Below are 23,183 nucleotides of genomic sequence, written 5' to 3' on the forward strand. Positions count from 1 at the left end.
ATGCACATATAATCAATATGAGAAAAGAAATTGTTCGCTGAGAGTACATTATCAAACACTAAATCCAGTCTAGAACCCAAAGCTATCCAGCAACGAGTTCGCATCTGGCTCGTGAAACATGGTTGGTGGGGGCTTCGGTTTTTGTGCAGGTTTCTGCTGGGAATCGTCGATGGCAGAAGAATCCTTTGTATCTGCGGCGCCAGCCGTATTCGAAAGACGGACCGGCATATCAGCGACAACCAGACTGCTCCGCCGGCGAAGCAATTTCCGATAGTCGACTCCATTCTCGTTGATCTCGAGGGATGGTTGTGATTGCAAGGACTTGGAGGTGGGAGGGGCGCCCAGGAATTCCCAGTGACGCACCAGGTCCAGGGCGAGAAGGTCACAGCCCATGCGGTCATACAGCCGGGCGTTGCGGAGCACGAACTCCCATTCTTCGCGGGGTCGGACTTGCGAGGCACCCTTAAGGGTTTGCAGGGTTTTTTCTCGGAGTTGATGGTATAGAACTACCAGGGCGGGGTCATTGGAGAGGTAAGACTTGGATTGAAGTGTTGCTCGCCCGGGACTCCCTGGAGTGGTCGGAGTGGGTGAAAGAAGGGTTTCGATTGGAGACTGAAGCGAGGTTAGTGAATGCGAGAGACTGCTTAATTTTGAAACGTACGATGAGTGCCCGCACTGCCATATCTCGCCGTCCAAGCATCCAGAAAGCCCAGGAGGCCATCCAGCGATTTCCTTCCGCAGCGGCCTCGGGAAGAAGCTTGTCTTCTAGCAGTTCGCGCAGAACGGGACCATTGTCTCCCTCATACACTCTGGCGATTGTGATGGCAAGTTGAAGATCGCCCATTTGGGTTGCGACAACATTAGCAGCATCGCGTAGGTGATCAGCTAGAAGGAAGAAGGAGGCCGCATACTCTGAGCAAGATATTAGCTACGCGATCATGACTTGGAGGGACATGCGAACTCACCAAATCGGCGTTTCCCAAGCAAAGCATAGGCATTCTTGAGTGCGGATGTCTTCCACCGTGCCTCCTTGAAATCGTTCGCCAATAGGCGCTGTGTAGCACGCTGTTCGCGATGCCAATGCGCAATGCGCCACAGTCCTTGAAGGATGTTCTTCTTTCCAAGCGCGAGATAATATAGTGTGCAGTCGACTGGGTCCTTTTCTTCAGTCTTGGTATACTCGTTGCGAGCAACGGCTTCAAGTTGTGCTTTCTAAAAGAAAAGTCAGTCTGAACGGAGTTTGTCAGAATAGAAAGTTGCATACCAATGCCGTCGGATCGGAAAGCCACATGAAAATTCCACTTTCTCGGGCAGCTTTCCAGGTTAGTTTGCCGTTGAATTGGCGCGACACAAGGTCCGTCAAGATGTCCTGGCTCCCACTGTGGAAAGCCCAGACAATCTCTCTCCAAGAGACGCGATCTTTATTCGCTACGCCTTGGCTCTTCCTTAGCATGTGCTGGCGAAAGAAGAGGAGATAGCGGGCGGCATTGTCATCCATCGACCGTCGGTGCTTCTCAACAGTCGCGACACATTCGATGGTATCAACAAGGCGGAACTGCTCATGACTAGACAGCCGAGGCAGCGCAATGCGTGAGAGATTCTCGTTCAAGATCGTCGCAACATTTCCATCAACGACAGAGGAGACTTCCTCTTCCACTGTAGCGTCAGCGTAGGATGAACGCATTTCCTTGGACGAAATATCCTGGGATATCTGTTCTGGTTAGCAGTGCTATAAAAATTCGGTAGAGAAACTGACGCTATTCTCATCATAGAAATGCTCCAACGACATCTCCAAGAAGCCATCTAAACCGTCTCCTTCGGTGTAAAATTTCAGTTTGCGGTGGAGATTCATCAAAATAGAATGCACCAAGCTAGTCTTTCCCGCAAGAATACACTGTGCAAGAAATTGCGGATGGAAGACGGGCAGTGGGCCATTGAGTCGGCCTACAACGTCGTAGAGGTCAACAACTGGCTGTCCTTTTGATGGGATACGAAGCTCCGATATCAAGCGATCTGCCACTCCAAAGTCTTTATCGTAGACAAACAACTGGTTGCCTGCCCCGATCACAAGATGACCATTCGTGAGCCAGCAAGAGTCGCCAATGGGATGAGGCGTGAGATCACGGATCCAGATTTCACGAATCTTGGTCCAAGATGGTCGAGAGTCCAGATAATCGTAACGTAGCTGAGATAGCAAGACAACTTTGTGGGGAAATCCGACAGCAAGGATGGACTGCATATCAGGAGTTGAAGTCCAGTCAAGGTCCCGAATACTATCATGCTGGGCGAAATGTTCCTCAAACTCCAGCTGGGCATTGTTGGTATCCCAGATCGTTAGGTGAGTTCGATCCTGATCCACAAGAGCAGCCTTACGAATCGAACTTCCACTGGCCAGTGATGGGTTTTCAATGGCAGTATCGACGGTAGACTTCAGTAGCCACTCGACCGTGGCATTTTCTCGGTCCACCTTAGCCGTCCATGTCCGCACAACACCACTGTGGGTGTAGGAGAGGGCAATGTCTGGAGAAAAGGCGTCAAAGAAGCCAGAAGATTGTGCTTTGGATCCCGCCGGGTCAACAGGCTGAATGTATGCCAAATCTTCCGTTAATCCCATATCAAACGTGCAAAATTTACGCATTTCGCAGGCTGAATGTCCTTCATCTCGACCTTCCTGGTCGCCATGTCCACTCCAATGAATTTCCCAGACTATGCCGTGTGAATCTGCGGCGATGGTTGCCACATAAGCCTTGCCTGGGCTTCCATCTGGAGTTGGGAGTGGGAGCACGCATAGCGGCTTGCTCCACAGCGTAAAGGGCAAAGAAGCTAATTTTTTCGCATGATAGGTGCTAAAATCCCATAGCGATACTCCATTGTGGTGAAGATTGACGAGGAAGTGTCCATTCTCAATAAGACACGTGCGGTGGATGTGATCTTCCGAGAATAATGTACTCTTATGCGTAATCATCGAACCGCTTTCCCCGCGCCTTTGTTTCCAAATCATAGCTGTATTCTCATCAGTGCGTGAGATTATCGTATCACCGATGGCATTGCGAACGATCTTTTTGACGGGAGCCGTGTGTCCCGACCAAGACGACCTTGGAACTATGCGTTTTCTCCGAGGTGCTGGATCAAATAAAACATCCACCTTCGAGTCGTACCACTCAATCCGACCATCAAAATGGTGTACGACGATACTGAGTGTGTCGTCCGCGGGGTTGCTCTGGAAAACACGTATTTGTGCATAATCTTCCTCCGCCGTAAGATCTGGCATGAAGCCGAATTCAAGGCCCTCCACGTGAAGAATATTGAAAACACTCATGGTTGTTTTAGCCTTCGAGCCGATATCCTCCAAGGCCCATGCAGACATATGACCTTGGCCGTCAATAACCACGCAGATCTCAGGGCTATTGTTTGCGACTTCGATAAGGTGTTCTAACGCATGTTTGTCTTTGCTGCCCGTGTTACGTTCAACGGCTCGCTCGGTCACGGCGCAGAAATCGCGACTGTCCAAAATGAAGCCGTACCGTCGTTGGGGACCTTGTTCGACATTTGAAGCATCCCGCGGCTGTACAGAGACGTTCATGTCAATGTCTGCCCACAATTCCAACGGCGAAAGGGCCTGGTGATCTGTCGTAGCCCAGACTCGAACCTTATTGTCCGCGCATAGAGTATAAAGTACGTTTTCCATAGATTGGCCCCGATGGCGGGGAAGCCGCCAATGTACTCCAGTTATAATGCTCGGATGAGGGAGGTACGAGACCTCGAATCGTACCTCATCGCCGAACGCCAATCGCTTCCACACTTTGGCCAGTCGATCGTATAATCCAACGGTCACAACTAGGGCCGCATCAGGAGAAAAGTATGCAAGGCTGACGGGGGTCCCGAGCTTCTTCTTCCAAGCCAGACGCGGGTGGTCATTCAAAAACCACAAAGCGAGGCGAGAGTTGCCAAGCAGAAGCTCGTTCTCGGAACCCCACGACAGAGTACGGATCGGTTCATCGTCATCGTCGGCGCGGAAAGTGTAGGCGAGAGACCACTGTAAAGAGCTATATGTCAATACTAGCTGCACTCATACAATGCGACAGCAGTCGATCGGAGATGAACTTCCGCCTGAGCACTCTTCCCGGTATGCGCACCTTAAGTGTCTCGCCCTGGATACCGTATGGATGGTAGACGAAAACATCTGGTCCACCACACACAACAATTTTTCCCGACTCTTCGTTAAAGGCGACAGAGTTCAGCGTATCGGTATCATCGACGTATATCGTTTGGAGAAGCGTCTGCGGGCCGCCGAGGATGACCAGCGCGTGGCCGGAAATATACGCCTGAAGAGTACGCCCGTGGGCTCAGATTAGCAATGAGAAAAGACAGCGAGGTTCTCCAAGCTGAAGAGGGGTGCCAAGAGTACGATACTCACAATCACGCGAAGTCCATCCCACAGCGCCGTGCTGAACGACTGGAGATTCGCTGGGGGTTTCCCCGGCAGTACCGCTCGCATAGAGGCGGGTGGGATAGAGGGAGGGGGAGGAACGCTCGTTGCGCGCGAAGCTTCACACCATTGCCAGGCTGAGCGGTCGACTCCCTATATTAAGGTGAGATGGCGGGTGCGAGAAGAAACAAAGGACAATGCTAGCGATCAGGTGCTGGGGTGTTGATGATGCGCAGGGGATCCAAGCGGGTCAAAGTGCGGGTGGGCGATTACGCCCGCCGCTCCACTTGGTGCGGTCACCGCAATCACCTGCCTGCCATATAAATTGATAACTACTACACTACTACTACTATTTACTCAGACAGATTCAAGTTTCCAAGCTTGCTGTTAAGTGTTCCTCATATTCATTCAAGTTCATGTATGTACAGAAAGTACGTACTTGGTAGTAGTTATTATGGTTCGGTACTCAAACAGAATACCGCCATCCCTCCATTCCTCCTCATATGCTACGCCGGGTATGCATGGTATGAAACGAAAAGCTTGGAACGCAAGGATCGCAGGACAGTGATATAATGGTCGTTGATGTACAGGTGCTGTGGAAAGGAGAAAATTGGATAGAGTGTCGTCATATATCGGGAAAGAAGTGGTCAAGGTCGTCGATTTGCAGATCTGCGGCCATCTGTTGGGGATTCGGGCAGCTCTTCGTCTACAAACCGAACACTGGTCCCAATCGAGGTTCGGCGACCTGTACGTGGACGAAACGAGGAGGCGGTTTGGGCGGCGGAATTCGAAGCGCGGAGGAGTCGACTGGCGAAAGGTGTGTGGAGCGGTGTAGCTGGGGTGGTGGACATCTGCGCAAGAGCTCGGGCTCGAGCCGCTCGTTTGGATGGCGATGTCAGATAACTGGGTGTGGCCAGCGGGCTTGCGGAGACTGCGGAGACCGGCTCCTGGGAGGTTGCTGTGAAATCGCTCATCTTGAATGGCGTTTCTGATGGGTTCTGGTACCATGGATCAAATAGAGCAGACCCAGGGCGACTACCTCCTTCGAAGCTTGAATATCGCGCAGGCGTTAAGGCAGGGCCTGCCGAGTCGCGAGCCTCCAATTTGATGCGAGCTTCATCCACCCAGTTACGGAACAGGGATCGAGAATGCTTTCGAAGGTTTCTTTCTCGCATTGCCTCTGCGGTTTCAACTGTGCTTCTCATCTGAAAGATTCGGAGGCTGAGTTTGCGGAAAGCGGAGCCCGCCTGGCGAAGGATGTGAGAGCGGTATACCGAGTCAGCTTGGTCTTCCATCTCACGACGAATCACGAATGTCTCTGACATTTGTATGAGCTGATCAAAGGCAATTTGATTAAAATAGTGCCTATCGGCTGCCTGGTAGTCCGAGAATCTCTTGACCATTTGGCCATGCCATCCTCGGAATATCACAGAGACAACACCCAGTAGCTTTGTTCTGCTGACGTCTTTGGCTTGTTCCTCCAGATCCACAATGGCCTGCGTCTTAGATGACCAAGTCGACAATGCCTTGGAGGCTATATTGACTTTTATCTTTCGTCTGATTTTAGCATATGCGTCCTTCCGTCGGCGTTTGGAGGACTCCAACGTCGCTTGATGCCAGCGTTTCATGGAACGTTTCATCAAGAAGTAGAATTCCGCGTCGGAAGCCCAGCCTTCCATTTGGATAATCTGTTGATGCTTTGATCTCCAAGCCATAAGAGACTCTTGTGCTAGGCGTGGTGCATAGAACTCAAAAGCTGCATATTCCCGCTCGCGTTGGGTCGCCAGTTGATCTCGCCAAATGGCAAACTTAGACCTTACCAAATCTTCGGCCCGATTGTCTTCGTGATTTTCTGCATGGAATAATAGTCGTGTGTATGTATCTCTCGTATTCGTCACAAAGCGAGAGAAGATCTCGCGCTTGATGCGTTGTTCGTGTATCCTGCGCATGAGTTGAAATCTCTCCATCAAAATCCACTTGTAGATGGCTTCCATTTTTAGCCGCTCATCGATTCGAGCCTGAAGCGCAAGACAACGCAATGTATCGTTCCAGGCTGTCCATGAATTGCGCTGGAGTCGGTATCGGTCCATATCTTCCGCTTGATCAACCAATCGGGCTTTTGAAACCCACCGCGAAAGGGCATTTCGAAGAATTCTAGTTTCCACCATATTGCAGACTCTGGAAGCAGCAGGGGCTAATTGGGTTCGTATCCTCCATTCATCAAATGTTTCTCTGAGAGCCTCTCGGCGTTGGATGCTTTCGGCTTGTTGATGTGCCGAAGCCATAATTCTAGACTTTTGGGACCATTCTTGCAAAACAGATGCGAGCGCAGACCGTCTGTTATGAACGTCGATTTCGTGATCTCGTTCCCGGTTGGTCCGAAAGTTGCGAAGCCAGTAAAGAAGTGAGCGCCGCTTGAGGCGATTGTCATACCATTCAGGAGCTCGGCGGTCGCAAAATCCCCAAAACCATTGCCAGTACGAGGTATGTCGGAGGTTGTCGTGGTGAGTTGTTACTGCCTGGGCTTCCGCTGCTTTGAGATCGGTTATTTTCTTCCGCCACCTACTGAAAGGTTTCCGTAAGGCGAAGCGCTGCGCTTTTAGTTCATTGACTGCAGTTATCTCACGCCAGGCATTGAAGTATTTGATACTCAAGACATGCTGCCGGGCTGCCGATGTCCGGGCGACCTCTTCAGATGTCAGCTGAGCCCAATGCGTGAAAGCCTTTGTCATCAGGTAAAGATCACGGGCTCTATTGGCGCGTTCGTCTAGATGTTTGAAGAACCGTTCGGTTCTGGCCGTGTGGCGCTTGTCCTGGATGATAGCGCGCCATGGCTCGAATGCTTGCCGAAGGAGAGTGTTTCGATCATGGTTTACAGCAATGGTTTCCCTCTTTTCGCGAACTTGTCGTGCTTTCAACGCCCCTCTGAACCATTGTGGAAGAATCCGACGGCATATAGCCCGCTGGCGATACATATTGAAAGTAGACGCATCTCGGAGTAGATCTGAAAGTTGGGGGCGATACAGAAGCTCAGGCGGAGCCTCTTCTTTCGGGAAAGCATCATGCTCGGTGGTCTGGGATACAGCAGATTTGGACTCATCCGATTGGAAGCTATCTGCTGAGCTCAAGGAAGAAGACCGTTGAATCTTCGAAGCCGCTGCAATTCTTTTAGAACGGTCATGGTGGACAGCTGAACGCGCCACTACTCCATTGGTCAGCGGTGGGTCTTCTCTTTCCACCTTCTTTTTCTGCGCATTATCAAATCGACTGATCAGACCTCTGCCTATTTCTAAGAATTGAGCAATCAAATCTGTGCGATCTGGTGATCTGTTTAGATGATCTTGAATGTTAGGCTTTGGCGACAGTCTGGGTGTAGCGAATTCGGGCTTCCCAGTTTGAAGTCTTGACATAGAGGAACGAGAGCTCGGGCGCTCAATGAAGCTTCTTTGAGTCACATCCTCGCCAATATCCACCGTTGTATTAAATGAAGCGCGTCTCCTCGGCGTGATAGGAACTCCATTCGTCTTAGGAATGTGACTGTTCTCGCCGGTTTGGCTGCGTATGTCCTCAAACGAGTATTGTCCGGTTTCAAAAGTTTCGTTGATTGCCGTAGAGGCGTCATCTCCCAGTTCAATCACGATTCCCATTCTTTGGAGTGTATTCTCGAACTTGTCGAAGAGTGTCGTCCCCAGCGCATCTTTGTTCCCCATCTTGAATAGGAATCGCAGGCACGCATGGCCCGGATCGGCATTGGCGCCATGCTCGATGATAACCTCATCGTATGCTGCGAATAGCGCTCGGAATGGAAGCTGTTCGACCTCGGGGTGGCTCTCGGCGCGAATGACAACTTGGTAGAGGAATCCGACATCTACAGGTCACAGAAAGGTGTTACAATCCCAGATCAAAGTTCTCGCAGAGGCGACGGTTACATACCATCGTCAGAGAGGGACGAGTTCTCTTCGGTTGAGGCGCGTCGCTGTGAGGATATCGGAGGCATCGAAAATTCGCGATTTAAAGCGCGCTTGTCGCATCTGGGTCATAAAGACGACGGACCAAACAAATCATGGCGAAGGCGGGTGAATCCCGGTTGAACCAGACATGCGCAGAAACCAGTCTGCGATCGAACCAAAAAAAGAATTAGGAATAGCAAATAAATGGAGTATCAATCCGACGCCATAGATTGCGAATCCGGGTTGTTTTGGTGGTCGCGACAGAAACATGCCCGGACGCACGTGACCATTAGGTAACATTCCTGGCCGGAGGGTTTCCCCATTCAGTTTGGTCTCTCTCGACTACATATTTACCTTCACTCTACAACCTAAGCTCACGGTGTGGTCATCATTCTGATTTCTCCTTCTCTTGGCCGAAATGCCGACAAAGACCCGTCCAGTTGAGAGATTCGCCAAAGCCACTGCCCAATGCTCAGCTCAAGTCAGTATCAACGAACCCCACTCCACATGAGCAAGAGCTAACAGGTCAGGGTAGGCTGCTGCATATGGCAAGTGTGTAGTCACAGACTATACTTCTGTGCACAAGGACATGTGTGCTAAAGAGTTCATGAAACTCAAGGACTGCGTTCTGGTAAGCCAATGATATATTGATATAGTCATTCACGGGCTAATTTCCACAGGCCGCATCCAAGAAGAGTTGAATTCAGCAGCAACCATATTACGGTGCACAGGCTTGCATCTAATTTTAACACCTGTTTAATACGAAAAATGTACCATACGATATCAATTTACCAATTTACTTTCTAAGAACCCAAGGATCTCCTACCGCAGTAACAGCTGCTCACTGTTTGTCAGGCTGCCAGGCCCGCATCTTGGTGTAGTTAATTCATGCCTATTATGATGTATGTCCAATAGAGGCATGAGTTCACAATTTGCTGTCAGCACCGGATATCATTACCCCATTTCCTGAAACATTGAAATCATATACCATGCGCCCCTCAAACCAAGTCTTCAAAACAGTTGCTCCTGCGAACTCACCCTTACTAAGATCTCGATCCACAGCGATGAAATTGGCAGTTTTTCCCACTTCAAGGCTCCCAGTCTTATTTTCAGCTCCTACCGCTTGAGCACCACTAAGGGTGATGATTTGGCATATAATCTCACCTCCTCGTTCCTTTTTGCTCTTTCCTTGTGATAGGGCGGTGCTTTGCCGGCCACCAGGGAAGAACTCCACCCTTTCAACGATCGCAGCCAGCGCGTCAAATAAACTGGGGGTCTCCGGTAGGAGCCAGTCAGATCCAATCGTCATCTGGGCTCCAGTTTCCAGAACCTCGTTGAATGGCCATTTCAAAAGATGTGGGATCTCATTGACCACAGGCTCGTGAAAGATGGCCGGTGACATCTCGGCCGTGATTCCGATTACAGAAAAACGAGCAATATCATCTGTCAGAATAATGTGAGCTGAAGATCATTCGTATCATCATGGTTGCAGAAGCTGTTCATACCCGGGTGTACTGCACTGCAATGTGCCAGTTCATGTCTGGGCCCTTTGGGGTTGATACGCCGCACTTTCTCCAAAACGTCCAACGCACCCCGAGCTGATCCCTCGCCAGCTACATGAAGCTTACATGTCATACCCTGGGCGTCGTATTTCAGAACTGCTTCCTCAAGAAAGTCCCACCCAATGACCATGTTGTGCTTTTCCGGACGCCCTTGCGCATCCAAATCGCATTGTGTGAACTCTGGTGGCAATGGAGCCCCATCAAGCCAGAACTTCACGAAGTTTGTATGCACATGCTTGCTGCGAAATTCTTCTGCAACATCTAATAAAGCTGCCAAGCTCTGACTGGGCTCCATGGCGAATGTCTCAGGAGCGCAGACGATGTGTGTATATACATCCAAATCGAGGCGATTCTCTTGCTCTAATTCACTTAGGGAATAAAGATATAGAGAATTCGCCGATGCCTCTTGACAAGATGTAATGCCATATCGATGACACATACGCATGCCAAATTGCAAGGCCCTCTTAGCGTGCGAAAGTGGTGCGATGGGAAGTTTGGAAAAGACTTGACTCATGGCATTCTCCGCAATCTCTCCAGTAAGGCTCCCATCCGATCGACGAATGTAAAAACCCCCTGGAGGGTCAACTGCGTTGACTGGATCAATTTTGACCTTTCGCAGTCCAGCTGTATTCAGCAGAATGCGGTGACAGGATACCTCGCGTACTAGGATCGGCGTATTCGGGTACTTCTCATCCAAATACTTCCGATCAGGCACACCCCCAGGAAAGAAGCTTGCTTGGTAAAAGTTTCCAATCACCCAGTCGCCAGCAACGTTGTGATATGCACAGACACAGACACCATCTTTGAGTCTCTCGGCGATAGTATCTGCCCCAGAATCAAACCCGATCGATGATTCATTCAATGCTTGCATGCTGGCTATCAAAAGGTGAGTGTGCGCATCGTGAATACCAGGCATCACAAATTTCTGGGCGAGGTCGTAGCGGACCAGACCTCTTGAGCTAGAAATCTTAAGAATTTCTTCTTCAGATCCTATTGCCTCGATAAAACCTGTAGCCGACACAATGAATGCGTCTGCCCACGGTTGGTCGGGATTGATTGTGTATACTCGGCCATTATGATATGCAAGGGAATTATTTGGATCGTTAGAAGAATACATTATTGTTGAAATACTTTCAGGTTGCAGTGAGCTTCCAGGAGCTTACGAAGAATCTTGGAAGTTGATTGTAGCAGCCGTGTAACAATTGGAGAGACAGACTTTAGTTACTTAATAAAGGACTGAACATCACGATTTCCCCGCACAGCGGAATTATGGAGATACAAAGGGGAGTAAACCAGCTGCTAGTAGTCAAATCACTGCAGTAAATATTGCAAACCCTTGGAAGGTAAGCTAATAAATCCGGCATGTATTCCTAAGTAGTAATACGACGCGGTCCTTTAGCTCCTTCGACCCGGATTGATTTCCGCACTTCCGAGGGGGGATTCCGCAACTTCTGGCAGTGCCAATGCCTGTGGTGACCGTGGCGGAGCCTTGTAGTAATCATTTACATGATCTGAAGTTTTGAACTTGCAACAGAAATGATATTTCTTTTCTAATAACCAGAAATGCAGTAGAGTATCCACAAAGACAAAGTTTTCATAAATTCAAGTTAGCGCTTTACAGCTTCAACAAGCGCAACAGGAAGGTGGCGTTCTGCACTTCCTGCTCCTCCTGTGCGATGACTCCCTCCTCATCAGCGCTGGGAGCCTTGCCATCGACAGCCGCACGCTCATCGAGCGGACGACGAACAGCCTTTTCGATAGCCTGAGACTGAGACTTGAATGCATCGGCAAGGCCGATAGAGTCCTTATCATTCAACACGGTGTATTCCATCTTGACGTCATCCGTGGGAACCAGTCCAGCGGCCTTGCGCATGCGTTGGAGACGGTTGATGATCTCACGGCCAATACCCTGCTGCGCCAGCTCGGGGTACAGGTTAGCATCGAGAAGGGTCATAACATCATCATCGGTGTTGATCTCCAGGTTAGAAGCGCCTCCGTCTTCCTTGATGCCTCTCTTAACGACTAGGTCGCCTTCCACGAGCTCGATGCCGTCGACCAGAATCTTCTTGTCGGCGACGAAGCCCTTCACATCCTCACTAGTCAGGTTGGGCAGAGCCTTCTTGACCTTCTGGACATCCTTCTTCAGCTTCTTGCCCAGAGTGGGCCAGTCAGCATTGGCACTGTACTGAACGTTGTACTTGGCCTCGTCAGAAGAGAGCACAAGCTCCAGCACGTTCAATTCCTCCTCGATATATGACGCCAGGGACTTGACATCGTCCAGGTACTGCTGGTCTTTATGGATGACGACAAGACTCTTGAGAGGAGTCTTCAGACCAATGGAGCGGCGCTCACGAGAAATACGGCCAAGTTCAATAACCTTCTGCATGCGAGCGACCCGGCGCTCAACAACTTCATCGAAAAGCTCCTCTCGCACCTCGGGGAACGAAAGGAAGTGAACGCAGCGAGGGTCCTCAGCGTGGAGCGATTCCGGAATGTGAGGGAGCAGACGCTGGTAGATGTTGTCGGTCAGGAACGGGGTGAAGGGAGCGAGACCTCGGACCAAAGTGTAGAGGACTTCAAAAAGAGTATTGAGGGCGTGTAGGGTATCATCAACGCCGTTCTCACCCTTGAGGCGCTTGCGGTTAAACCGAATGTACCAGTTGGTAGTGTTCTCAATCAGGCCCAGCAGACGAGGGACGACAGTATACAGTCGGTAAGCAGCCATCTCTTGGTTGACGAACACCAGAAGACTTTGGCAACTGGCCAAGATCCAGCGATCCATGACGTTGGTGTTGGTGGATTCAGCCTTGGGGTCGAAAACGAAGTCAACATTGGAGTTCTTCTTCAAGAGCTTCACTTGATCCTCAAGGAACCTATAGCTGTTCCACATAGGTAACAGCACCTTGCTAACAATCTCCTTTACACCGCTTTCCTTGAAGCGCAGAGGCTCAGCACGAACAACAGGGGAGTTGATCAAGTAAAGACGCAGCGCATCCGCACCATAACGATCCATGATCAAAGAAGGATCCGGGTAGTTCTGAAGTCTCTTCGACATTTTCTTACCATCCTCTGCGAGAACAATTCCGTTCACAATGCAGTTCTTGAAGGGCAGCTTGCCAAACAAGTGGGTACCAAGAACAGTCAAAGTGTAGAACCAACCGCGGGTTTGGTCCAGACCCTCGGCGATGAAATCAGCGGGGAAGCTCTTCTCAAATTGATCCTTGTTCTCGAAAGGATAGTGTTGAGAGGCATAAGGCATGCTACCAGACTCAAACCAACAATCGAAAATCTCAGGCACACGGCGGAGGACACCCTTGCCTTGCTTGCTGGGGATGGTGATGTGGTCCACCTTATCACGGTGGATATCAGTCAGATCGCCCTCGTAGCCGCTCAGCTTCTTGAGCTCTTCGACTGAGCCAATCGCCACAACCTCCTTGTAGTCATCGGAGACCCAGATGGGCAAGGGAGTACCCCAGAAGCGGTTTCGAGAAATGTTCCAGTCGCGAGCGTTCTTGATCCAGCTAGCAAATCTCTTGTCTTTCACAAAAGATGGAACCCAGTGGGAGTCTTCAATACCCTTGAGCATTTGAGGGATGATGGGTGTGACCTTGACGAACCATGAAGGCACAGCACGGTAGATCAAAGGAGTATCGGAACGCCAGCAGTATGGGTAACTGTGAGTAATCTGACTTTCAACAACCATGCGGCCTTTAGCCTTCAGGTGCTTGATGATTCCCTTGTCAGCGGCCTTGACGTGTTGACCCACGAAATCCCGGATTTCCTCGGTGAAGCAACCGTTCGGATCAACAGGGTTGGGAGGCAGACGCTTGTCATTGATCACCTCGTGCGCGAAACCAACCCGGTAATCGTCCTCACCAAAGGCAGGTGCCTGGTGAACAAGACCAACACCATCATCTGCAGTGACATATGTATCATTCAGAATGCGGAAACCGTGGTCTTTGAATTCTTCATAGAAGTAGTCGAAGAGGGGCTCATATTTCCATCCCAGCATGTCTGAGCCCTTAATGCGGTCCACGATCTTGAACTTGGCCTTCTTCGGGTCCTTGTAGAGTGTTCGGAGCAAAGATTCAAGCAGAATATAGTTTTTCCCGCTCGCCTCGTCGAGAACCTTGATGTATTCGAAGTCGGGGTGGGCACAAATAGCGATGTTAGAGGGGAGACTGCATGCTTTGTTAGCATTTGTGCCGTATGAAATGGAAGAGATTCACACACGTCCAGGGAGTAGTCGTCCAGATCAGAACGTAGGTGTTTTCCTGGCCGATAATAGGGAAATTGACCACAACCGCAGGGTCCTGTACATCCTGGTAGTTTTGAGAGGCTTCGAAGTTGGACAGAGCTAGGCGAAAGTAAAGAGAAATTAGTCAATGCACATGCCTGCAGATTGTTGAAGCCACTTACTAGTCGCGAGCGCAGTCGAGTATGGCATCACTCGATATCCTCGGTATACCAAATCCTTCTCGAAAAGCTAGGAAGACAAGTTAACTTCTGCTTGAAAAGGTGTTTTGAATTGGATGATGTACCTGCTTAAAGACCCACCAAACAGATTCCATAAATGTCGGGTCCATGGTCTATTTCACAAGGGAATAAAAGTTAATAAGAGCATTAAATGCGACGTGAAATATTGGAGACTGCTAACTTACCTTGTAGGGCTTGTCCTCCATATCGATCCAACGGCCCAGTCGATCGATGGTGACCTTCCAGTCGCCAGCAAACTTCATGACAATAGACTTGCACTCCTCGTTGTACTTCTCAATTCCAATCTTCTCAACCGCCTGGAGACCGGACATGCCGAGCTTCTTGTCAATCTCGTACTCGATGGGGACTCCGTGGGTGTCCCAGCCGAACCGCCGCTCGACATAGTATCCCTTCATTGACCAGTATCGGGGAACTATAACCACCAATTAGCACTTTCTGGAGATAAAGTGAGGCCCTGCGTACCAATATCTTTAATGGTGGAAGCTAGAAGATGGCCATAGTGAGGCTTTCCAGTCGCGAAGGGAGGACCATCTGAAAACGACCATGGCTTGTTATCTTTTGAGAGCTCAACTTGACGCCTAAAGGCATCAATCTCCTTCCACCGTTGGAGAACGATCTCCTCCTCGGCAGGGAAGTCCATCGACATGGTGATGTTGCGATATCGAGTGGAATGACAATGAAAGAAGGAGAGTAAAAGAGAGCGTGAGTCACCCCCGCCATTGGACATTTTTTGCCAGTGCGCCTTGCGTCCTAACGTACCCCTCCCCGTTCACCGCCTCCTATTTTTGGCATAATACCAAGTATACAAGCTGTTGTTAGAGTCGATCACTACAAAGGTACCACAATTCACATAATATAGCAAATATTCGGGGCTTGTAATGGTATACACAAGTGAAGTAGTGTTCAGGTACAGGAAGAAATGGTAATTTGAAATTGACAGGTCGGGTTTCGCTATACACGGATTGAACACAGAACCATCTACTCGTCTTCATTCTCTTCATCGTCTTCATCATCATCCTCATCCTCTGAAATATCTTGGCCAAGATCCTTGAGTCGTTGCTAGAGGATGTTAGACAGTTTTCCACATGTGATGATAGTAGCCATACCTTATCTTCGGTCCGCTTAGCCTCCAGGTCACCAAATACTATCAGCAAGTCGTCCAATTCCGACTGGGTGGCTTGACGGGCTTCCTCCTTCTCCTTGGCCTCAGACTGAGCTTGTTCAAGCTTGGCCTGGGCATCTTTGAGGTTCTGTGTGGCCTTATGGGCTTGTGACTCAACTTCTTGCGTCTTGCGTTCCGCGTCAGCAGTACGTGTCTCGAGCGCAGACAATTTCGATGAGAATTCTTCGTTGGCATTCTTGAGCTCTTGTGCCGCTTTTTGCTGCGCCTTATCGAGATCTGCACGCAAGGTCTCGATGGTCTTCTTAAGATCTCCCGTTTCGGATTTTTGCTGGCCCTTTGCGGACTGGATATCCTTATTGGATTTCTGCTTGGCGCTGTTCAGGTCCGATCGCAAAGTTTCGATGGTCTTCTTCAGCTCAGCAGTTTCGGATTCCTGCTGTGCCTTGGCGGTCTCGAGTGATTTGGCGGCCTTTTTCTTTTCTTTTTCGAGATCCGATTCCAAAGATTCCAACGTCTTCTTGAGCTCAGCAGTTTCGGAATCCTGTTGGCCCTTTGCAGTCTTGGCTGACTGGGCAGCGTTCTTCTTTTCTTTCTCGAGATCTGATTCCAGGGATCTGATCTTCTTCTGAAGCCCGGCTGCGTCAGATTCCTGCTTCTCCCTTTCTGCTTCAAGGTCCTTTGTGGTGCCCTGGGACTTTTCCAGGTCCGACCGCAGCTTTTCGATAGTGTTTTTGAGATCAGCAGTCTCCGTATCATGCTGCCCCTTCGCAGCTTCGAGGTTCTCGGTGGACTTTTGGACCCTGTCAAGATCAGACTGCAGAGCCTGTCGAGCCTTTCTAAGATCAGCGGTCTCAGCGTCATGTTCGGACTTGACGGTGGCCAGTTGTGACTCCAGTATCTCAATTGAAGCTCGGAGGCCGGCAGTCTCCGTCTGATGTTGACTGTTGGTCGAAGAAAGGGTGGATTCCAAGTTCTGGAGCTTTTGGTGCAGATCGGAAATTTGAGCAGCATGGCTGTCTTTGGTTTGGGTGATCATCGATCCCCGTTCCTCGATAGCCCTCTTCAATTGCGCGACCTCGCCTGCATGTTTCTCGCTGAGCTTTGAGATTTCTCCCTCCAAGCCACGGATCGTCTTCTGCAAACCCGCAACTTCTTGTTCGTGGTGCATTTTCACTTTTGCGCTCTTTTTCTCGTAATCCGCCGAAGCCTGTTTCAGCTGATTGTCAATAGCACGTAACTGTTCGCTATGCTGCTTGAGGAGTTCGTTCTTCGATTGTTTGTGTTGTTCCTCTACTCGAGACAACTCTTGCGCATGCGAGTATCGAAGAGACTGTTGAGATTGCTGGGCTTTAGATGCCTCCATAGACCCCGATTCCTTCGATTTGCGGTGGTCTGATTGCTCCTGCTCAAGCTTTCGCTGAACATTAACGAGGTCAGACTCCAGTTGCTGGACCGTTTGGCTCCGGTCTTCCAGTTCCGCACGTAGACTGTCGACTAGTTCACGGGAGACACCTTTCTCTACACCATTGGCGACGACCGAGATTTCGAATCCTGGTTCACGATCGATGGCTCGAAGCAATCGGCTGAAGTTGTCCTTGAGGAATTCCACAAAAGAGCGATCAAAAAATACCTCAGGGAGCCCACCGTCAATTTGACCAGCGGAGGTCTGGGGTAAAACTTCAAAATCACGGACCAAAGGGCACTCCCGTAGTTTGGTAACTTTGTCGATATATTGCTCTCTCCCAAGTTGCTCGAGAAGCAGTTTATGCAATGTGACTCTAGGGATAGGAGAATCTTTGGTTGAGAATTCATAGATGATTCCCAAGAGGACAGTACAGAGGCCCGGCATTATCTTACTGGGCGCTCTCTGGTGCTTTATCTCTTGCAAAAGAGTCTGAATGCTGCTTCCCTCCACAAGCAGATCATTAACAACATCTGGGTCTTCAAAAAGCCAACCGCAGAGTAGCATCAGATAGCCAACGGTGATGCGTTCATCGTCGCCACGTTGCAAACCTGTGATCAAGTTCCCAATCACAGTTTGAACACTGGTGACAACCTCTTCACCACTCTCAGCATCGCCCTCGGTCACTTGCATGGCAGTGGCCTTTGCCTCATTGTCATCGAAAAGTAGATGGAACATCAAAACAGAAGCCATCCAGACTTGGTACGGGTCGGCGTTTCCTCGTGATTCAGGTGCTATGAGCAATACTGAAAGGATGTTGGGAATTCGATCCTGTCCGCTTTCGTGTCCTTCAATTGCACGCCTGAGGACATGCATCCGGATTCCAGGATGATGAGCAAAGAAAGCCTTCATGCATTCGCACGCTGCGAGACGGGCATCCAACATGCTGTTAGGCGAAGGCTGAAGACTGAGCTTCAGGAAAGCCTCGATGACATTGATACGTTCTGGCTCCGCATGTCCGTTGGCGGCTTTGTCGTCCCGTGAGCGAGAACCCCATGAAACTTCGATATCTCCAAACCTCTCCTGCAAAGGTGAGTTTCCTCGAATGAGATCGGCACATGTTGACAGGGCCTAGATGGAGTTAGCAGAGCAAGAAAATGATGCTCACGCAATTCTTACCTTTGATGTAACATTGACGCTGAATTTCTGGCCAAAAGCTATACTGAGGACCTGCTCGGTCACACCATTCTGCCAGAAAGCAGTCTGGTTGGCGGGTGTCCCTACACCACCACGAACCAGAAATAGCTGAATGATCGCCAAGAGCCCCCAAACATTCTTGTCTCGATGGACGAGGGCCCACGCTGGCGCAGGTTCCTCGTCACTTTCCATTTCTTGTTCGCAATCGGAGAGGAGCTTTGTCAACTTCTTCACACAGCCAGTCTCACGGAAGAATGACTGGTTCGAAACGTTGAATCTCAGTAGATGAGCCAGCAAGGTTAAACAATCCTCAACCACCTCCGTTCCATGTGTCAAGGTGCCCTCCGCTTCAATCAACGAAAAAAGGATTTCGAATGCATTTTCGAATGCCACCAGCTTTTGTAGTTCTTCCGAGGCGGGCGTTAGGGCGATAAGGAGGAGTAGGGCCTCTGACAGGTATTGTTATTAGCTTCTTGTCGATAACGAATTCATACAATATGGACCATACCGTTTCTAACGGGCTCTCTCGTATCTGTCAGTACATTGACAAGCCGGGAGATTCCCAATGGCGCCGTAAATATGCATTCTTGTGTTCGCTCGGGTCTGGCGCTGCTGATGTGAGACATCAATTGCAACGAATATAGTCGAGAATAGAAGTCGCGGGTCTCAAGAAGATCTAGAAGAATCGTAATATTGTCTTGTCGCTATTCCCATTGTTAGCATGGCCTCGGATAAGTATGCACACTCAGTGCCCTACCTGGGTGAATTCGTCCGCCAGCCAAAGAGCTATTTCATCTGATGCTTCGGGCTAAATACATAGTGGTCAACATAGGGTTATGCCGTTCAATCCTGTAAATTGCACCCACGCTATTCTCATCAGGAGTGAAAAGCATCAGAAGGGTCTCAAGGACCACTTTGGTGGTCTCAACATCCTCGCCATCATTGCGAAGGCTACTGATCAACGACCGTAGGCCTCCGGAGGCTACCGACGCGGGATAGAGCTTCGCAAAGCTTCTCAGACCTTGGATAGCAGCCCGTCGATCCTCTAATAAAGTTGCGCTCTGCAGCCTGTTGCTGAGCACATCGATTGTGTCCGTAGCCGTTTGTTTGGCCGGAGCTTGCGATTCAAGAATTCGAAACATCGCAGCTAGCTCGTAATCTCATGGTCACCTCCGACGGAGGGTGTAAAAACCAACAGGCATCGAAGAGTCAGAAAGAAAGTAAAAAAAAGGTGAATGCCCCGAGGGCAGAGAGGAGAGAGGGGGAGAGAGAGCTGATTGCAGTAAAGCTGTCCTCCCGACGGTTACCAAAGGGGGTTAAAGGCCGGAATCGCTCGAAAGTCTCCCGACCGCCCGGAAACAATTCACCTTCTCCGCAGAGACTTTTTGGTTTCTTTTCTCGCAACCCCCAACTTGCGCCGCGATTCCTTGATCAGGGGCTCACTATCTCTTTTATCCGATTTCGCAAGTCGTCGAGAGTCGCTGCGATCCTGGGTTTCCGACTCGCAGACTCTCTGTGAACTACGGACTTTCAGTGCGCGTCATCTTGCCTATCGCGTCTGCAAGATACCGCATTCGAGCGCAACGCAAATTTTGACTCTTTGACAATACTTGACGCTTCACCCGCAGTCGCATCGTCAATATGGGTGTCCCCGCGCTGTTCCGATGGCTTTCCAACAAGTACCCCAAGATCATCTCCTCGGTGATCGAGGAGCTTCCGCAGGAGGTGGATGGAGAGCCGATTCCAGTCGATACTACGCGCCCAAACCCCAACGGCGAGGAACAGGACAACCTTTACCTCGATATGAACGGCATTGTTCATCCTTGTACCCATCCCGAAGGACGCCCACCGCCCGCCAACGAGCAAGAGATGATGCTCGAGGTCTTCAGATATACTGATCGAGTCGTCAATATGGTCCGCCCAAGAAAGCTCCTCATGATCGCTATCGGTATGTGTAGATCCAGACTTGGCGCAAGCCTGTTTAATCACACACTTTAAGTCTGATGGATACTAACATACTATCTCTCTACCTAGATGGTGTTGCTCCCCGAGCCAAGATGAACCAGCAACGTGCGCGTCGCTTCCGATCCGCCCAAGAAGCTAGAGAAAACGACGAGAAGAAGGAAGAGCTCCAGAAGTTGCTGGCTAGACAAAATGCCAAAAAGGGTGGCGATGCAGTTCTTCAGGAGGAGGTGGTTCAGAAGACCTGGGATAGCAACGTCATTACACCAGGAACCCCATTCATGAACATTCTCGCCGCATCTTTACGTTACTGGATTGCCTATAAGCTCAACACCGACCCAGCCTGGGAGAAGGTAAGACAAAATGCATTCCGTCCCAACTATGTATCATACATTCTAACGATCTCAGATGAAAATCATCATCTCGGATGCTACTGTTCCTGGAGAAGGTGAGCACAAGATTATGGAATTCGTGCGCTCGCAGCGTGCATCACCGGAGCATGACCCAAACACCCGTCATGTCTTTTACGGACTGGTAAGCTTCATTCATTGTTACAAATACATATATCTGCACGATACTGATTCTGAATTACCAGGATGCCGATCTTATCATGTTGGGTCTGGCGACTCATGAGCCTCATTTCCGAATTCTCCGCGAGGATGTGTTTTTCCAAGAATCGAAGCCCCGGACGTGTAGACTGTGTGGACAGCCTGGACACAAGGCTGAAGAATGCACCGGTAAAGCAAAGGAGAAGAGTGGAGAATTCGATGAAAAGCAGCATGCTGCACCACTCAAGCCGTTTATTTGGCTCCACGTTTCGGTTCTGAGAGAATATCTGGCCATTGAAATGCACGTTCCTCAGCAGCCCTTCCCGTTCGACATTGAGCGCGCACTCGATGACTGGGTCTTCATGTGTTTCTTCGTCGGAAACGATTTCTTGCCGCATCTGCCCTCCTTGGATATTCGTGAGAACGGCATCGACACTCTCATCGCTATCTGGCGTGACAATATTCCTGCTATGGGAGGTTATCTCACCCAGGATGGACACGTCGACCTCAAAAGGGCCCAGCTCATTTTAGCAGGACTAGCCAAGCAAGAGAGTGCGATTTTCTCTCGTCGTCGTCAGGCAGATGAAAGAAAGCAGGCCAACGACAGGAGGCGTAAAGAGCAAGACCAAGCTCGGAATCAAGAGCGTGCCAGCAAGCGGAGACGCAGCTCCCCGCCACATGATAATGCCCCGGGTAACCGATCTCGTGGCGGTGCTGGCAGTGTCGACGATGCTCCGCCTGCAGGTCTGGAGTTGATCACCCCTGCTCGAGGACATCTGACCAAGGAGAATAGAGAGATGACCCAAAGCATGGTCGTTAACCGTGGGAATGTCTACCGTGCCAATATGGAGAACAAAAGTGCCGCTGCTGTCTTGAAGAGCAAACTCATGAAAGGCCCTCAAAACGACACTGCTACCGAGGAAGGGGCCTCAAGTGGTGCCCAGCCAGAAGAAGCATCGAATGGCAATGAGGAGCCAACGTCTCCATCGGTTCTCGGAAAACGCAAGGTTGGAGGCGCCGAGGAACAGGACGAAGAATCTGGAACCCCGGGCAGAGACTCCCCTCCTCCACCCCCTCCTAAGAAGAAGGAGGATGAGATGCCAGAGGATACCGTTCGCCTCTGGGAGCCCGGATTCGCCGATCGCTACTACGAGCAGAAATTCGGTGTCGATCCCGAGGACCACGAGTTCCGCCACAAAGTTGCTCGCGCTTATGCGGAAGGTCTCGCCTGGGTTCTGCTCTACTATTTCCAGGGCTGCCCTTCGTGGACCTGGTATTACCCATATCACTACGCCCCATTTGCCTCAGACTTTGTGGACATTGCCGATATGGATATCAACTTCGACCAGGGCAAGCCGTTCAAGCCTTTTGAGCAGCTGATGGGTGTCCTGCCGGCATCGTCTAACCATGCCTTACCTGAGGTATTCCACGACCTCATGAGCGATCCAAACAGCGAGATCATTGATTTCTACCCCGAAGATTTCCCATTGGATCTAAACGGCAAGAAGTTCGCTTGGCAGGGTGTGATCTTACTTCCTTTCATTGATGAGAAACGCCTACTTGCCGCTATGGAGAAGAAATACCCTCTCCTTTCTGATGACGAACGTAACCGCAACACTCACGGTACAGAAGTACTTTTGTTGTCGGACCAACATCCACTTTATCAAGACCTTGTTGGTAACTTCTATTCGAAGAAGCCCGGCCCAGCAAAGTTCAACTTGAACATGCGGGTGAGTGAGGGCTTGGCTGGTATTGTCGAGCGCAGTGAGACATACATTCCCCATGGTTCTCTAGTGTCTGACCTGGAGGAATATGGCATGCCGAGCCTCGACGATGATCGAACACTCACGTAAGTAATTTTTTACCCTCAAAATAATCGGATTATTAACAAATTGACAGTGTCGACTATACCATCCCGAAATCCGAACACATTCACAAATCGATGCTGCTTCGAGGCGTCAAGTTTGCCACACCCATGCTGAATTCGGCCGATGTCCGTGCCGTCAAGGGCCGGGCCCAAAACTCCGGCCGCTCCTTCGGTGGCGCGCCATTCAGGGGAGGCGGCCGCGGTGGACGGATGGACTACGGATCGGACCGTGGAGGAAACCAAGGAGGACCCGGCCGTCCCAATCCATTCGCTGCCCACCTCGATCCTCGTTTCGTTCCCGGCCAGCAAAACAACATGCAGATGGCTCCGGGATGGGTTCCTCCTGGACAAGGAGGTGGTGACTACTCAAGAGGGCCACCCGGACCCCCGCGTGGTGGCATGTCCAACCAGTATGGATATAATCAAGGTTACCAGCAGGATCACTATGGACATGGACATGGTGGACACCGCGGTGGCTATGGTTCTCATGACAACCGGGGCCGGGGTGGCTATCGTGGTGGTGGTGGTGGTGGTGGTGGTGGCCGATACCGTGGAAACCGGGGTGGGGGCGGCCACTACTAATAGCGATCGCTGATGAGACGGAGAACTGTTCTCCTTCTATCACAAGTTGCTAAACCATGATATG

At 50.4% G+C, this 23,183-nt stretch overlaps 7 protein-coding genes across 7 annotated transcripts; 2 read left to right on the forward strand and 5 right to left on the reverse strand.

Annotated features, from left to right (window-relative positions):
• Positions 1 to 69: 69 nt before the first annotated feature.
• Positions 70 to 4,498, reverse strand: N7533_009699 (uncharacterized protein; the record flags this gene model as incomplete). The annotated part of the gene is made up of 7 exons (XM_057106349.1): positions 70 to 612; positions 662 to 912; positions 966 to 1,212; positions 1,265 to 1,711; positions 1,757 to 4,036; positions 4,137 to 4,325; positions 4,418 to 4,498. 7 exons carry the CDS (start codon positions 4,496 to 4,498, stop codon positions 70 to 72), a joined length of 4,038 nt encoding a protein of 1,345 aa, XP_056957798.1.
• A 578-nt stretch (positions 4,499 to 5,076) lies between these two features.
• On the reverse strand, positions 5,077 to 8,426 carry N7533_009700 (Sfi1 family protein; the record flags this gene model as incomplete). Its single annotated transcript, XM_057106350.1, has 2 exons — positions 5,077 to 8,297; positions 8,363 to 8,426. 2 exons carry the CDS (start codon positions 8,424 to 8,426, stop codon positions 5,077 to 5,079), a joined length of 3,285 nt encoding a protein of 1,094 aa, XP_056957799.1.
• Positions 8,427 to 8,797: 371 nt separating this feature from the next.
• On the forward strand, positions 8,798 to 9,080 carry N7533_009701 (uncharacterized protein; the record flags this gene model as incomplete). The annotated part of the gene is made up of 3 exons (XM_057106351.1): positions 8,798 to 8,860; positions 8,915 to 9,010; positions 9,060 to 9,080. 3 exons carry the CDS (start codon positions 8,798 to 8,800, stop codon positions 9,078 to 9,080), a joined length of 180 nt encoding a protein of 59 aa, XP_056957800.1.
• A 224-nt stretch (positions 9,081 to 9,304) lies between these two features.
• N7533_009702 (amidohydrolase) lies at positions 9,305 to 11,058 on the reverse strand (the record flags this gene model as incomplete). Its single annotated transcript, XM_057106352.1, has 2 exons — positions 9,305 to 9,822; positions 9,885 to 11,058. The coding sequence occupies 2 exons, from the start codon at positions 11,056 to 11,058 to the stop codon at positions 9,305 to 9,307; spliced, it is 1,692 nt and encodes a 563-aa protein (XP_056957801.1).
• A 498-nt stretch (positions 11,059 to 11,556) lies between these two features.
• On the reverse strand, positions 11,557 to 15,084 carry N7533_009703 (isoleucine--tRNA ligase ILS1; the record flags this gene model as incomplete). Its single annotated transcript, XM_057106353.1, has 6 exons — positions 11,557 to 14,122; positions 14,175 to 14,298; positions 14,361 to 14,427; positions 14,483 to 14,530; positions 14,603 to 14,850; positions 14,901 to 15,084. The coding sequence occupies 6 exons, from the start codon at positions 15,082 to 15,084 to the stop codon at positions 11,557 to 11,559; spliced, it is 3,237 nt and encodes a 1,078-aa protein (XP_056957802.1).
• Positions 15,085 to 15,416: 332 nt separating this feature from the next.
• N7533_009704 (uncharacterized protein) lies at positions 15,417 to 19,302 on the reverse strand (the record flags this gene model as incomplete). Its single annotated transcript, XM_057106354.1, has 6 exons — positions 15,417 to 15,497; positions 15,545 to 18,094; positions 18,143 to 18,609; positions 18,669 to 18,864; positions 18,918 to 18,968; positions 19,027 to 19,302. The coding sequence occupies 6 exons, from the start codon at positions 19,300 to 19,302 to the stop codon at positions 15,417 to 15,419; spliced, it is 3,621 nt and encodes a 1,206-aa protein (XP_056957803.1).
• Positions 19,303 to 19,801: 499 nt separating this feature from the next.
• On the forward strand, positions 19,802 to 23,119 carry rat1 (5'-3' exoribonculease Dhp1; the record flags this gene model as incomplete). The annotated part of the gene is made up of 5 exons (XM_057106355.1): positions 19,802 to 20,108; positions 20,195 to 20,475; positions 20,531 to 20,656; positions 20,718 to 22,519; positions 22,570 to 23,119. 5 exons carry the CDS (start codon positions 19,802 to 19,804, stop codon positions 23,117 to 23,119), a joined length of 3,066 nt encoding a protein of 1,021 aa, XP_056957804.1.
• Between the last annotated feature and the right edge of the window lie 64 nt (positions 23,120 to 23,183).

The sequence above is a fragment of the Penicillium manginii genome, assembly GCF_028828005.1.
Source record: "Penicillium manginii strain IBT 31320 chromosome Unknown utg000006l:1.0-4164085.0:1.0-4166146.0, whole genome shotgun sequence".
In the NCBI taxonomy this organism is placed as follows: Eukaryota; Fungi; Ascomycota; class Eurotiomycetes; order Eurotiales; family Aspergillaceae; genus Penicillium; species Penicillium manginii.